Below are 15,190 nucleotides of genomic sequence, written 5' to 3' on the forward strand. Positions count from 1 at the left end.
GGTGTTGAAATATAGGAAGGGATGGGACGTATAAATGGATAGGTTCGAAGGGAGGTTGTATATAGGACAGGGAGAGGCAAGAGATTCAATGAAGGTCCGTTATTACAGGTACAGGGAGAGCTAAGTGAGGGTCTAAAGGGACAACTGGGATGAGGGTATGTTGTTACAGGTGAGTGAGAAATAGGGTATAAAGGGATAAGTGGCCTTGGGGATATATGTGGTTACAGGTATGGGGAGAGGAGGGAACAAAGGGGTCGAGAGAAGGGGGTTACAGGTACAGGGCCTGGATGGAGTTGTGCTGTAACAGGTACAAGGAGGGGATTGGAGTGAAGGAATAGATGTAATGGAGTTGTAAAGGGATAAAAGGGATGGGGGTTGTTACAGGTATAGGAAGGGATAGGGGTGTTGTGGTACAGAGAAGGATGAGGGTGTAAAGGGATAGATGTGAATAGGGGTTATTACATATATAGAAAGGGATGTGGGGGGGGGGGGATGTTACAGGTACAGTAGGGATGGGGTGTAAAGGGATAGATAGGATGGGGGTTGTTATACATATAGGACGGGTTGGGGGTGTTACAGGTACAGAAAGGGATGGGGGTATAAAGGAACAGTTAGGATGGGTGGTGTTATATATATTGGAAGGGATGGGGTATGTTTTAAAGGTAGAGAAGGGGATGGGGTATAAACGGTCAGGATTGGGGGTGTCATATGTATAGGAAGGGATTGGGGGATGTTGTTAAAGGTACAGAGAGAGATGGAGGGTTATTGTATATATTGGATGGGATGGGGGTGTTACAGGTACAGAGAAGGATGGGGTGTGAGCTACTGGATTTGGGATGTAAAGGATAACACAAGATGGGGGTTTCTCAGGTTACAGTAGCTCACAAAGTGCTTCCTCTATATTTCTCATCAGGAAGTTTCTAGAGTCTTTCCTCCTGCTTGTGTAGTGGATGTAATGGAGGTGGGTGATAATGAGGTGATGTAATGTCAGTGGGTGTATCCTTCCAGGGTTTTGGATGGAACAATAAAGAACCCTGTTAATCTAGGCCTAACAGGGGATTCTTATTAGAATAGGGCAGCATGTGCAGCTGTGGCCTCGAGAGGAGAAGAGAGCAGGTCCCCGCTACTCTGGAGCAGAGTACCAGCTGCTAATGTCTGGAGGGACTCAACTGAGTGTTCCTGAAGGAGTCCAGCTGCAAGAAGTGATGTTTTGTATAACTCATGAGGGGTAGTGCATCCCACTTAGCATCCTGGGGAGGGGAGAGGCCAGACCCAGGTGCATCCTAATCACATAATGAGGATTTTGGTGTGGATGAGGGTTTTGGTAGAGTGCTCGGAAAGAAAGGGGCGGATTTTACGGATGTTGTAAAGAAAGAAACGACAGGTCTTGGCAATCTGCTGGATATGAGCAGAGAAGGAGAGAGAAGAGTCAAAGATGACCCAAGGTTTCGAGCTGAGGAGACAGGGAGAATGAGAGAGCCATCAACAGAAATAGAAAACGGGGGGAGCGGGGAGGTGGGTTTGGGGGGGAAAATGAGAAGCTCGGTTTTGGTCATATTTAATTTCAGGTGGCGTTGAGACATCCAGACAGCAATGTCAGACAAGCACGCTGAAACTTTGGTTTGGATGCAAGGTGAGATATCAGGGGTAGAAAGGTAGATTTGGGAGTCATCAGCATAGAGATGGTAGGAAACGCCATGGGATGAGATTAATGAACCAAGGGGATTCCGACAAACTTACTATGTTATGGTACCTGCATTGCTGATCTCGAATAGATCAGCAATGCAGGTACCATAACATAGTATGGGCGCTTTTAATGGAATTAGGTTTTGGGGGACATGATGTGATTTTCTTTGTTTTTGTACCTTCCCAACACTCTTTTTTCCTGAAAGTGGCTTGGAATTCTTATATAGAATCCAGGGTACAGCATTACTGTACACTAAATACAGCTAAGAAAGAGGGCTTGTGTATCACAGGGACCGGTCCCTTGGCCTGGTTATTTTTAACATTTTTCTAAGCAGTCATGTCAAAGGGTAGTCTGGTAAGGTTTGCCTATGAGGATGATACCAAAACCTGCAATAGGGTAGACACCATGAAAGGTTGGATAACATGTGGAGGGATCTAGCGAAGACTGAAGAACAGTCTAGAATTTGGCAATTAAATTTAATGCTAAAAAAATGTATTTGGGCTACAAAAACCCGAGGGAATGGTACAGTTTAGGGAGTGAAGAACTTTTTGCATGAAAGAGGAGCAGAACTTGGGTATGATCTTACGTGATGTTCTTAAGGTGACCATACAGGTAGAAATGGTTACAACAAAGGCCAGAAGGATGCTTGGATGCATAGAAAGAGGAATGTCCAGCAGGAAAAGGAGGTGATGAGGCCTCTGTATAAGACTCTAGTGAGACTCAGAGGCATAGCTACGTGGGGCCACGGGGGCCTGGGTCCCCGTAGATTTGGTCTTGGACCCCCATGCCGATGACTCTCTTGACCCCCCTTCCTGCCGCCAACCCTCCCCCCATCACCGTGGGCTACCTTTGCTGGCGGGGAACCCCAACCCCCGCCAGCTGAGGTCCTCTTGCTTTCCGCACAAGGCTTCGTTGTGTTTCTGACATCCTGCACGTTGTACGTGCACGACGTCAGACTCACAGAAACAGAACGAAGTGGCGGCAGAGGAGGGTTGGCGGCGGGAGGGGGGTTGAGAGGGTCATCGGCAGGGGAGTTGGCAATGCCGGGGGGGGGGGGGGGGGGGGGGCTAAAATGTGCCCCCTCACCTGGGCTCTGGACCCCACTCCCGCCAAAGTCTGGTTACGCCCCTGGTGAGACTTCATTTAGAATATTGTGTACAATTCTGGAGACCGCATATAAACAGGATGGAGTCAGTCCAGAGGGTAGCTACTAAAATGGTCAGTGGTCTTTGTCATAAAGCATATGGGGACAGACTTAAAGATCTCAATGTATACTTTGGAAGAAAGGCGGAGAGGGCAGATAGGATAAAGACATTTAAATACCTATACGGCACAAATACACAGGATGCAACTCTCAATTGAAAGGAAGTTCTGGAATGAGGGAGCATAAGATGAAGGTGAAAGTAGACAAACTCAGGAGTAACCTAAGAAAGTAGTCCTGTATGGAAAGGGCGGTGGATGTATGAAACGGTCTACCGATGGAGGTGCTGGAGGCAAGGATTGTATCTGAATTCAAGAAAGCATGGGACAGCACAGAGGATCTCTGAGGGAGAGGACAGGATAGTAGATGATATGGATGGGCAGACTGGAGAGGCCATATGGTCTTTATCTGCCATCATTTTCTCTGTTTCTACATTTTGAGAATGTATATCTTGTTTAAAGTGTATTCCAGCAAGAGAAGAGTTGTGGGTGCCTACTTGGGACCCAGAGGATAAAGAAGCTGACAGATACCAGGAGAGAGGACCTTCCAGGTCAGCAAAAGTCAAGAAGAAGGAAATAGTACCAGCAGATTTAGAAACAAAACTGCTACCCATTGTGTTATTTCTTTCGAACTACCTTGTTCTTAATTGTGCTGATTTTTTTTATGCAGTTTTGTAAATTTTTGAAGGATACACCTTATAAAAGGTCCTTCAAGAAAATATCCCCTGCACTGGATCTGAGCTTTTAAAGAGTGAAGCACTGAGAAGTTTTCCCAGTGGGTTCAGATAGTCATGGACTCAGGGCTATGGCCTCCTCCTGCCTATCAGAACCCCTTTTGTTGATTTTACAAAGTCTTTGTGTACCCTCATGTGATTGATAGGCCAGAACACCAGCCACCCGCAGAATAGGGGTTACAGCTGGAGAAGGGATGTGTTATATTCTTAAAGTAGGTTTTTCCACACCCCCCTCCCAGTCTAATACATCTTGTCCTTCTCCCATTACAACATGTAGTCTAGAGTCCCAGAAACTCTCAGACATGAGAATGATGTTCCTTCATCTGGAAGTGATTTACTTCAAGGGGCCTTAAAAATTGGATTTAACATCTAAATATTAAACTTTTGAGAACGTAGCAGTCGAAATGTACTATTTTTCCTTCCAGATATTTCTGGGAATAAAATTATATGTTCCAATAGTGTTAATTCTGGAAATCTTTGGCTTCCAAAAGTGAACTCTTTTCATAGACTTTACTACTACTACTACTACTACTTAACATTTCTTGATATTCAAAAGATCCTTTCTTCAGAGAGGAGAACCTCTGGACATTATGTGTGGGCTACTCTTCTCTTGGCCCAATTAAAGGTCACACGACCTGCACAAAACAGACTTTTCTCCAAGGCTGCCCATTACTGTGTCTCTCTCTGATCAGTGTCTGACCGTACAGGATGCTTCTCTTGCTATCTCTGGCTGGTTACTGTCTAATATCTCAATTTTAGTGTTCCCAAATATTTCTGGTTCCACCAAAAGCTCCCTAATCTGGTATTACTTGGTAATAATGTACACAGCCCGGAGCTGCACAGAGCAGTGTGAGCACATGTGTGTCTGAAACTTCCACCGCTGCTGCCTGTTCTGTGGTGGGACCGTGTTAGGGTTGGGGGGGGGGGGGGGGAGAAGCAGCTCTTCTGCATGTAGCTTGTAAGCTGCTGCCCATAGTATAACCGTCATATGAACCGGTGAAAAGCGGAGTTAGTTACCTGTACTGAGAGTTCTCCATGGACAACAGGATAAGTCAGCCACATCTAGCTAATGTCAGACGGCTCCCATTGGATATAACAAAAGAGAGGGAACGAAGTACAAACTAAAGTACAAACAAAACAAAAAAAAAACAGCACCACGGGCCTTTAAAAATGGAACACAGTTCTTTAATGAATGAGCCTTGACAAAAAGACCCAACACGGGCCGTGTTTCGGTGACTAGCACCTGCGTCAGGGGTCACAGTGATGACGTGGAAAACTTGGGGAATAACTCGAATACAGAAAGTGAAAGTGCCTTGGTGCTTTGTAGCTTTTACTATATGAGACGTGGGGTAAGGAATAATATATTGTAGAGGAATATATTCGAGTTATTCCCCAAGTTTTCCACGTCATCACTGTGACCCCTGACACAGGTGCTAGTCACCGAAACACGGCCCGTGTCGGGTCTTTTTGTCAAGGCTCATTCATTAAAGAACTGTGTTCCATTTTTAAAGGCCCGTGGTGCTGTTTTTTTTGTTTAGACGGCTCCCATTGGACAGAAATGCTCTTCAATAGCTCAGAGCAATCTAATTTTTTTTTTTTTTTAGATCCCTCAGAGCATGTGCTGTAGCTATCCCTGCTGGTCAAGCCCAGGCCATCCAACTTCCTGCCTTAGTCAATCCCTAGCAAGGGTGGGTTGTGTGGCTGACTTATCTCACTGTCCATGGAGAACTCCCGTTACAGTTAAGTAGCTTCGTTTTCTCCTAGGACAAGCAGAATGCACCAGTCACAGGTAGGTGACTCCCGAGCAAAGGAGCATGAGTAGGACTAGGTTCTTACATCTCTTAAATGCTGAGGTATGATGGCCCGGCCAACGCAGGTGATTCAAAAGTGAGATACAACATGTACTCTGTAGGTTTATTGACGGACCCCACGACATACCAGGGCTGAGATCCCTAATAATAATAAAACAGTAGAATCCATTTGAGTGTCAAGATAAAGGATATGTGAACATCAAATAGGCAAGACACGTCAGTCCAGTGTAACCTTTGAACATGAGATGCAGTCTGGGTGTGGTTATAAACTAACCTCACACGCTAAGAAATTGACCAATACAGACATCTGGTGTGTGTGATGACTAGTGTAGAACGTGTGATCCTGCACGTTAGGACAGACATGTTTTACTGCAGGTAGAAAGACCATGGAGAACGTCAGTCTGGCATGAGAGTTACCTGGGGATCGGTGCGACCAAATGAGTTGGATGCCTATTGAATCCAGTCAAGGAAATGGTGTTTGGTGAAAGCATGGAAGGATGGCTAGAGGGCTGTGTTGGAAATGTCCTCCATCATCATAGAATGGCCAACCAAAGTGGTGGCCAGAGTTAGAAGCAGGTGCGCATGAGCATCCATTGGCTGCTGAAATTATGCTTTTTGAGCAATCCAGAGTAATAATGTCTGTTGGGAGACTGGGGGCCTCAATCGGTAGGGGTCATAAGATACAAATAGTTGGGAGGCTGACCAGGAACCATTTGTCTGGTCAATGCAGGAGCAGAGGTCCAGTATACAGTCTGATAAGTGTAGGCTGCGTAGCTCCGAGCGTTTGTGCGACTCCAGAGAAAGCGTGGAGCGGCATAGGCTTGTTTGAAATGGAAAGCCGAGACTACCTTGGGTAAAAACTTAGGACAGGTATTAAGGAGGAGTTGGTCATCCAACAGGAGGGTGTGTGGTGGGAAATCTAGCAGTGCTTGCAGTTTACTGAAGCACCTGGGAGATGCCAAGGCAGTGAGAAATAGGGTTTTGTCCTCACAGCAACATCATTTTGTGATCCCTTCACTTAGACTCATTAGTCTGGATATTATTCGGACCCAACTTTTTAGTGTCACGGCCCCCACCCTGTGGAATTCATTACCACTTCATTTAAGGTTGGAACAGTAACATTCTACCTTTAAATCATAATTTAAAACTTTCCTATTCTGAAAGGCCTTTCCCACAGATTAATTTGACTTTCTCAAAGTATCTCCCAGTTTTGGGTTCCCTCTTCTCACCCTCCTGATGGTGGGGCATTCACCACCAGCTGTCTGTTTTATTAAGTGTGCTCCTCTGCTGTACTTTCTCTATTTTTTTACTGTTACTTTCCTGTTATTATTTGTAGTTCTTTTCATTTCTTCTGATTGTATCTTATTGTGAACAGCTCGGATAGTGCACTCATGTCACGGTTGTGCCCATGTTTCGTGCTCTCCTTCTTCTCGCAACTTGGTGGCCAGACCTGGTGGCTGCAATGGACTGTCTGCTTACTGTTATCCGTTCCAGATTTCAGTCCGGTCCGGATCTTCCGGGCTGCCAGACTTGCTTGTTTTGTTTGAACCTGCACAGCTCCCATAGTTGCCTGGTGATTGCTGCAGCTGAGCCTCAGCTGCTGCTGGGCTTATTAGCCATTCTGAAATCTTTCTGCTTTGCCTTTGCATCGCTTAAGGCCCTGGTATGTTGGTGCTTGTGGCACTTCTGCCTAGTATAGTTTCTTGTTCTAGTTTCCTGCCTGAATCTAGTTTAGTCTTTGGGTAGTTTAGCTTGTACTGTCCTAGTCTTAATTCTTGTTTGTATTTCTGTGTCTAGTTCTTGGTTCTCTGTGTGTCTTGTTTTGTGGCTGCCTGGCAGCTTTCAGTCCTATTTCTTATCTGTTTGTGTTTCTTGTTTAGTGGCTGCCCTGGCAGCTTTTAGTTCTTCTCTGTTATGTGTTGCCTGTTGGTATCCTGCCCCTGCCCTCTCCTGCAAAGCCCTGCCGGCCGCCTCCACCCAGGGGCTCAACTCCTGGGGAGAAGCGGCTAAGCGCAGGTGAAGACTAGGGTTCCTGCTCTGCCTGTTCCAGCTTGTTTGCCTCTGCTGCAACCTCAGTCCAGGGTTCCAGTCCTGTTCTGCCCTGTCCCTGGTTTGAGGGTGGTTTTGCCTGCCGCTGCCGCTCCTCGGCAGTGGCCCAAGGGCTCACAACCCAGTTTCCAGCTTGGAAAACATGACAGCTCAAGGGTGGTATATCAAAAGTGAATAAAATGAGGGTATGGGGCTGGAGCCAAGGTCAGGCTGTGTAGTGAAGCCCCGGAAGCGAAGCCATTTCCATTTAAAATAGTAGGACCTTCTTGTGGAGGACCTTACTGGACACTAGGAGAATATCTTCATGAGGGTTAAATGGCTTGCCAAAGATTGGCGGGGATGCAGTGGGACTTGAATTGGGCTACCACAGAACCACCTCACCACTCCAGGGGGTGAGTAAAGCATGGCATGAAGGAAGGAAACACAGGCAGGAAACTAGTCTTAGGGAGGAACTTGGTGGAGCCCTTGGAAGGAAAAGGAGCTCCATTCTAAAGAAGCGGAGTGGATGTAGAGATGTTCCCAAGTTGGAGGTCACATTCACTGTGTGTCGCATTAGCACATGAAGGAGACTGGCTGGTTGAAAACAGGTTAGTGCCAAGGCTGAATGAAGTGGTGAAGAGTCTGATTTGATGAGGGAAAGTTCAGCCTTGGGAGAAAGGACTGAGAGTGTAGCTGTGCCTTGCTGGATCAGTCCCTAGATGTGCAAGCCAAGGCTAGGAGAGGTGTATTCAACAGGTGAAGCAAGAAGAAGAAAGGTCTTGCAAGGCTTGTTCTTTGTGAGGTGTGCTGAAGAACACAGATGCAAGAGGATTATTCTTGTAGGGTGTAGAGAATGAGGTATGATGCATGACCACTTTAGTGGTTTAGTGTGGCCATATGTAGCACCTATATATTTGTTTTTGGTTTTTTTACCATACTGTTCACAATGCATCATGTGGAATAAGTTGCTGAACCAGATACTAAATATATACAGGTGGTTAAGATGTGATCCATGATGAAGGCAAGCAAGAAATGTGGGGCAGGAACTTGTGGAGGTACAAGAAGGCAATAGGCTCAGCTAGTGTGAGGGTGAGGTGGCTCAAATTCAAGGGGAGCGGTATTCTCACCAAGATTGAGCCTTCAACCATGAGAGAAAGGTGTATATACTTGGTAAATATCCTGATGCCTGGGGAAAAGACTGATGTCCAATCCTTAGACGAGATGGCCTTCAAGCAGGCGTTACCAGCGAGTTGAGCTTTAGTATGGATGTTGACTCAGCTGGTATTCAACTGAGTAGGTCTGCCAAAGGTATGGCTGTTCAGCTGGTAGTCAATTTTAAGGATAATAGGGCAATGTCAGAGACAGCTCTGGCATCCAACTTGTATCTGGAAGGAGTCTCTGTGGAAGTGAACCTCAGAGTACTGAGTTTGCTGGGCGAGATCAGACGGTCTATGATCCTCACGTGGAGCTGTGGAGGCGTGGACCCGATGTGCCTTGGAAAAGGTTGTAAAGTACTGAGAAGTTCCCTGAAGAAAAGGGAGAAAAGGGATATCTCTCCTGCTTGAGTGTAGGGAGTATTGCAAGTAGCATGCCCCTTCCCACAATGTTTTGGTCTTGATACAAGCAAGTCCCTTGGGGAATTGTTGTTGGCAATTTACTAGCATAGAAAAATGAAGGCAGATCCAGTCTGCTCATCCATAGCATCTACTATCCCTTCATCTCCCTGACAGATTTTATGTACTTTGCCCACACTCTTGTTGAAGCTCTTGTAGTTGTTGTTTTTTTTCCCCCCAAAATAGTGCAAGGCAAGATTAAGTGCATTAGGTATTTGTCAGCCGTAGAGTTCAGGTCGTCTTAGCTTCCTGCCCGAGTGCAGACAGATGGGAAGATCTGTCCAGCAGTACGGAGTCCCAGTTTCTGTGGTGGTCTGTCATCGTGCAGGCTACTGCTGAGCTCTGTTACAGAGGGGTGAAATGTAGGAGATATGTAAGACCATGATGCATAGGTGAGTGAGGGGTGATGCTTCTTCTGTACATGTAGAGATATGCCACTAGGAGTGTTGAGGAGAAGGCATGTTGGATTAGGGATGATCCAAGTACAAGAGGAGAGTATGCAATAGAATTAAATGGTATTGAGGCTTTCCAGGCAGCGGAAAAACAGTGGAAAAAATTGCAGCCCTTAGTAACTCAGGACCATGGAATTGTAGAAGACAGAGCCTCCGAAAAAGGATGGCTGTTATGGCCCTAGGGGTTGTAATAAAATTAGTGGTTATGAGTATTGCCATGCTGGGCAAAGGAAGAGCCCAATAAGCCCCATATGCTGTTTCTAATGGAGGTTATCCCAGGCCACATGATGCATGGGGTGATCCTAGACTATTAAGAAAGAACACCTAGAAAGGTGCCATAGTGATAACTGCAATTTGAAGAGACAGAAATTATACACCATCAATCCTGGCTTAGGAGTGAGGTTCTTTACTGTCATGATATGCTCAAAACTACCCTATTTTTAGAAACGGCTTGAGACAAGTCTCTCTGTGGGTGCAAATTCCAACCAGTATGGTTCAAGCTGAGGCCAATTTGTCCTGTGAATGGCTAATTGTGTTGGTGCCTATGGGGCAACATTTGTGTTGTCTCATAGTAATATAGTACATGACAGTAGATAAAGACCTGCATGGTCCATCCAGTCTGCTCAATAGGTTTCCCCAGTTGCAGAGGAAGGGGGCAGTCACATGGAAGCAAGGGCAGTAGGTACTGGGTGGAGCAGTGTGGTTTCTACCTAATATGCAGGTCAATATTAATGAGTTGGAACCACTTGTGAATGGTGCAAAGTCTGCAAGAGGGGCCCTGTTGTTTTTTTGCATCTTGTAGTAATTTGAGGTGGCGGTCAAAAGATTGTGGTACATGGAAGCTGCAGGTTCCATGGTCTTGTGAATGGTGCAGGTGGAAGCTCCGTATGGTGGGAGAGCTGACCCGCTCATCAAGAGGACTGTGCACTAGGAGAGGGATTTTCCCACTGCAGGAGGAGTGATCAACAAAATTCCTTACAGTGACATCAACAATACACGGAGTCCGGAGGTGGGACATATAATCCTGGAAGATGCAGGTACCCCATGTCTGCCTTCCCACAGACAGGGAGCCCAAAGCAGGCAGTGTTAGGAGGAGAGGCAAAAGGTAGATGGTGCATAGGTTCTGACTGTGTTGCACCATGGGGAGGTTTGAAGGTGTTGCCAACTTAGGGTTGAACTCAGAGGGAGAGTCTGTGCAGTGGGAGGAGAGAATGCAGGATCCGTGTCTTGGAGGCAGGACCGCTGGGCAGGCATCACTCTCAGGTAGAAATTTGTTCCGACGCCCAAAGAGCTGCAGCAATGGACAGTGGGGTCTTAATGGTGCTGGATGTGGCTAGACCTTTGGTCTTTCCCAGTATGATAAATACATAGATGAACACAAATAGAAAGGTCTGTGTTTACTGTACTTAGGATCACTAAACCTTATTTAGTGCTCACAAGGTGCAATAAGAGTCTGAGCAGGAGGAATCTGGAGGGATAGGTAATAAAGCCTTTCACCAGGGACAGAATGGACAGTTTACTCCACACAGACACACACTCACCTGAGACTGACCTTGCTTTGCTCCAAGCTCTCCTTCTGCATTCTTGGCTATTTTCTCATCTCCCATAGGACCTCCCATCACAGCTCTGTTTGCTTTTAAACAAACCAGACTTCATCAGTGGTGGCTGGACAATCTCCTAGGCTGAAGGTACAGACCTACCAGCTGACCTGGATCTTGGAGGAGGCTTTAGGACAGCCCTGGTTTTGCCATATCTTTTCCAATCAATAATGGTAATTGTAATGCCAATTCCAAATGGACTAGAGGACAGCAAACCCTGGCCTGAAGGCTTCCTCCAGAAACGGGGAAATGGCAGCAGCACTGCAGGAGGTGGGTTTCTTTCAGAATATAGAGTTACTAGAAAGTTCCATGTAAGATGGATCACATGAGCCCAGTACAAAGTGATTCATATGGCAAATCCCACCCTCCCTCCCCCCCCCCCCAAAAAAAGACCAAAGTGCAATACTCAGTCTTTCTCATCGTCAATACTGGTTACCTTAAGCCTGCGGCTCATGGCTATCTCTACCCTCACCTCTCTCATGAGCCGTGAAAGTGCTCTTCACAGATGAAAACTTCCTAAAATGAAGAATCCCAAGGGAAGCTCCACTCCCTATATCTCCAACCTCGTCTCTCTCGCTACACTCGGAAGCTCTGATGACTCTTCTGTCACAGGGTGGCAGACAGGAAACTGAGATGAGGACAGCAAAGGAACACTATGGGTCCCTTTTACTTCCCCTCTTCTAAGGGCAAGAAGAGACTAGTGCTCTTCGACAAATCTCTTGCCATTCAAGCAGCCAGATGTTGGAAAGACATTATCGGAATGTATTCTCCAACACAATCTTATCTCATGTTCCGAAAAAAAGATAAAAACTACTACTACTACTACTTAACATTTCTAGAGCGCTACTAGGGTTACGCAGCGCTGTACAGTTTAACAAAGAAGGACAGTCCCTGCTCGAAGGAGCTTACAATCTAAAGAACGAAATGTCAAGTTGGGGCAATCTAGATTTCCTGGACAGAGGTAAAGTGGTTAGGTGCCGAAGGCGACGTTCTTATTTAAGAAATATGCATTGTAATTTGATTTCTGCCTATCTCCAAAGCAACCACTGTAATTTCTCAGAGGAACGTTTTGATGTTTATATCCCTATAAGAAGTTTGTAAACCCCTTAGAACTGAAAAGGTGTTAGCGGGATATAAGCCCCAAATGTAATGTAATGATATATGGACCTGTACCTTTATGATACAGGGCATGGTGGCAGTTAATAAATCCCAATAAATAAATATGGACCTGTACCTGTATGATATAGGGCATGGTGGGATGTAACATACGGACGTGTACCTGTGTGATACAGGGCATGGTGACAGCTAATAAATTCCAATAAATAAATATGGACCTGTACCTGTGTGGCCCTGGCTAGTCCTAGTTATGTAGTACCTGCCATTCCTATGAGTGGCTGTAAAAATGCTTTAGCTACAGTGTAAGCTCTGTCTTTGTGAGCAGAGATTGCCACTATCAGGCCTTGTCTACGATCCTCTTAACAATGTACTAGAGACCTGCACAGGAATGGGGTTTGCGGGAATCCCGCAGAACCCGCAGGATTCCCGCGAGGACGGAAGCAGTTCCTGCGGGGACGGAAACAGTTCCTGCGGGGGTTCCAGTGGAAGTGTAAGCTGCACCTGCACCAGCCTCTCATCTACCGAGTACCAAGTTCTTTGAGTGCTGTCTCCTCCTCCTCCTCCTCCTCTTCCTCCTTGCTTTAACAGCACAAATGCAGAAAGACTTGTATGGTCTATGTCCCAGAAACACCAAAGACCATAATCAAGTATATAATGCCACACTTGTTGATTTAATCATGAATTGATAATGAGTGTCACTATTGGGCAGACTGGATGGACCATTTGGGTCTTTATTTGCCGTCACTTACTATGTTACTATTAATCCTCTTTGCTCCCGGGTTGATGCTCAGATCTCAGCTCTAACATAGGTACAAGCATCAGATGTCACCTGACCTACTGGCGCGTGCATGTGGCGACCTCTCAGCACACAGTGCCAATGAATCAGAGACAAATCTTACATGTGCGCACCAGAGTGATTCAACTTCCATTCCTTCCATGCCTGCAGTGCTCTGGCTCAAATACTGAGAGAAATGACCGGAATTTTCTTTTATGTACCATTAAATTCTTGCGGGGACGGGTTGGGATGAGTTAAATTCTTGCGGGGATGAGTGGGGATGGGTAAGATTGCAGTGGGGACAGATGGGGACGGGTAAAATTCCAGCAGGGATGGGCGGGGATGGGTACGATTTCTGTCCCCGTGCAACTCTCTACACTGTACCCCGCAGATGCTGCCTCCTGAGCCCTTTCTGGCCTTTTCCCTTGGTGCTCTCCTTCTATTACCCAACAGGGTTACAAAATAATGCCAAGTCACTGAGGACAGGAAAAATAACCATTGAAATCATAGTGTTTGTGCTGCTGCATTTCCTACCATATCTCTGCAAGAAAATCAGGTAACAGGTTTAGGGTCCAGTCCCAGACACTCCTGACCCATCCTTGTAGACAACTTCAGCAAGGTTCTCCCTACATCCCAGGTTTTGAAGGTGTCCCTTCCATTTAACACTTTGGTTTCCTCCATTCAGTAACTTAAGTATAAGATAGTCCAGTCACCACTGATTCACCCATTTAGACCATGGCAGGGAGAACCATACGTCATCATTAAGAATGAGATGAGCTGATGGGTTCTCAATCATAAAATACAACCTGAATCAGGCCTGGGTTTAACCCTTTGCACTCATCGCTTTTCAGTTTCTGCAAGAGCAGTGGAACCACCCTCCTCCATGCAATGCGGAAAACCGGGCCTGAAGCCTCCAACACGGAGCCATCCGGTCGCATTATTTTAGAAGCTGAAGGAAATACGCATGACACCCTCCCTAGAATTTCCTCTCCTTTCCCTGAACCACCAGAATTACAAGGGCACAGAGCAACCCATTCCCACAGGTCCATGGCTTCATCGAACTCCTCTTCCCACACACGACTCCCACTACCTTTACGTTTTTTCGTTTCAGGAAAAATAACAGAAGGTAAAACTTATACAGCAACATTTTCATCAAAAAGAAAAAAAAAGCAGCCTATAAAGAACAAAGAAAATTAGAGCTATTTTTGGTTTATAAATAACAAAATGCAAATTTGAGGGAAAACTTACTGGAATTACAGTTTATCCTGATACAGTCTAGATGGGAGAAGAATACAAATGAAAGATGAAATCGCATCCTTCAAGGTTACAGCTGCAGACATCCATCAACAATAGTCCACCCTTCCGGGGACAGACACACGCAAGGACTGTGGCCATTTTATATACACGGACTCTTCTCTACGGAGCCTAGGGTGGGATACAAAACGGACCGGTCCGGGCAGACACTGCAGGTTGCATGTTGCACCTTAAGGCAGCACCACACACAGCCTGAGATTTCCAGCCCAGACAAGGCGCAGCCAGAGGGCAAGAAAGTGTGTACACACGTGTGCACTGGCAAAGACCAATTTACCTTCCATCACACATATCTACTGGGATTTGTATAACAAGATATAAGGTGAGGGAAAGGGAAAAAATGTTTCAGAGGACAAACATCTAACTAAAGGTATTTTAAAGATAATCTGGTCACTGAAAAGTTGTTGGGGAAATAGTTTTCTTGTTTTGGTTTTTTCAAAAAAAACTTTTGTTCATGCCAATTAAAAACGAGAAGCTCGGCAGAAACGCTTCGAAATCCCTTATTAAAAAGGTTTTCTACCGTAGCTGTTTACGAACATTGGATATGCAATTTAAAAATTAAAAAAAAAAATCTCACATAAATTTCAATGACAACTGAAATGGAAAAACTATCATCCAAAAATCCTAGAGATAAGCTGGAAATTGCATCAAACTCTTGAGAATTATATAACCCCTTTTCATTTCGTTTTTCTGAACGAATTCCAGCCCCACTGGCTTCATTTCTGGTGTACAGATCATAAAATGGCCACTTACAAACAGCTAAAGTGCACGGACACCCATTCCAGATTCAATCAGTTTTGGATTTTCAAGGGCTTTATCTGTCCAGTGTTTTTTTGGCTTTTTGCCTTAAAGGTCCCTGGCCTGC

At 45.7% G+C, this 15,190-nt stretch overlaps 1 protein-coding gene across 1 annotated transcript in view; it reads right to left on the minus strand.

Annotated features, from left to right (window-relative positions):
* NRXN3 (neurexin 3) overlaps nt 1-15,190 on the minus strand; it is a 1,814,506-nt gene that overhangs the window by 1,165,725 nt on the left and 633,591 nt on the right. Inside the window, 1 exon segment of the mRNA XM_030213725.1 lies at nt 14,263-14,289. Coding sequence (XP_030069585.1) covers nt 14,263-14,289 — 27 coding nt within the window.

This window comes from Microcaecilia unicolor, chromosome 9, assembly GCF_901765095.1.
Source record: "Microcaecilia unicolor chromosome 9, aMicUni1.1, whole genome shotgun sequence".
Taxonomy (NCBI): Eukaryota; Metazoa; Chordata; class Amphibia; order Gymnophiona; family Siphonopidae; genus Microcaecilia; species Microcaecilia unicolor.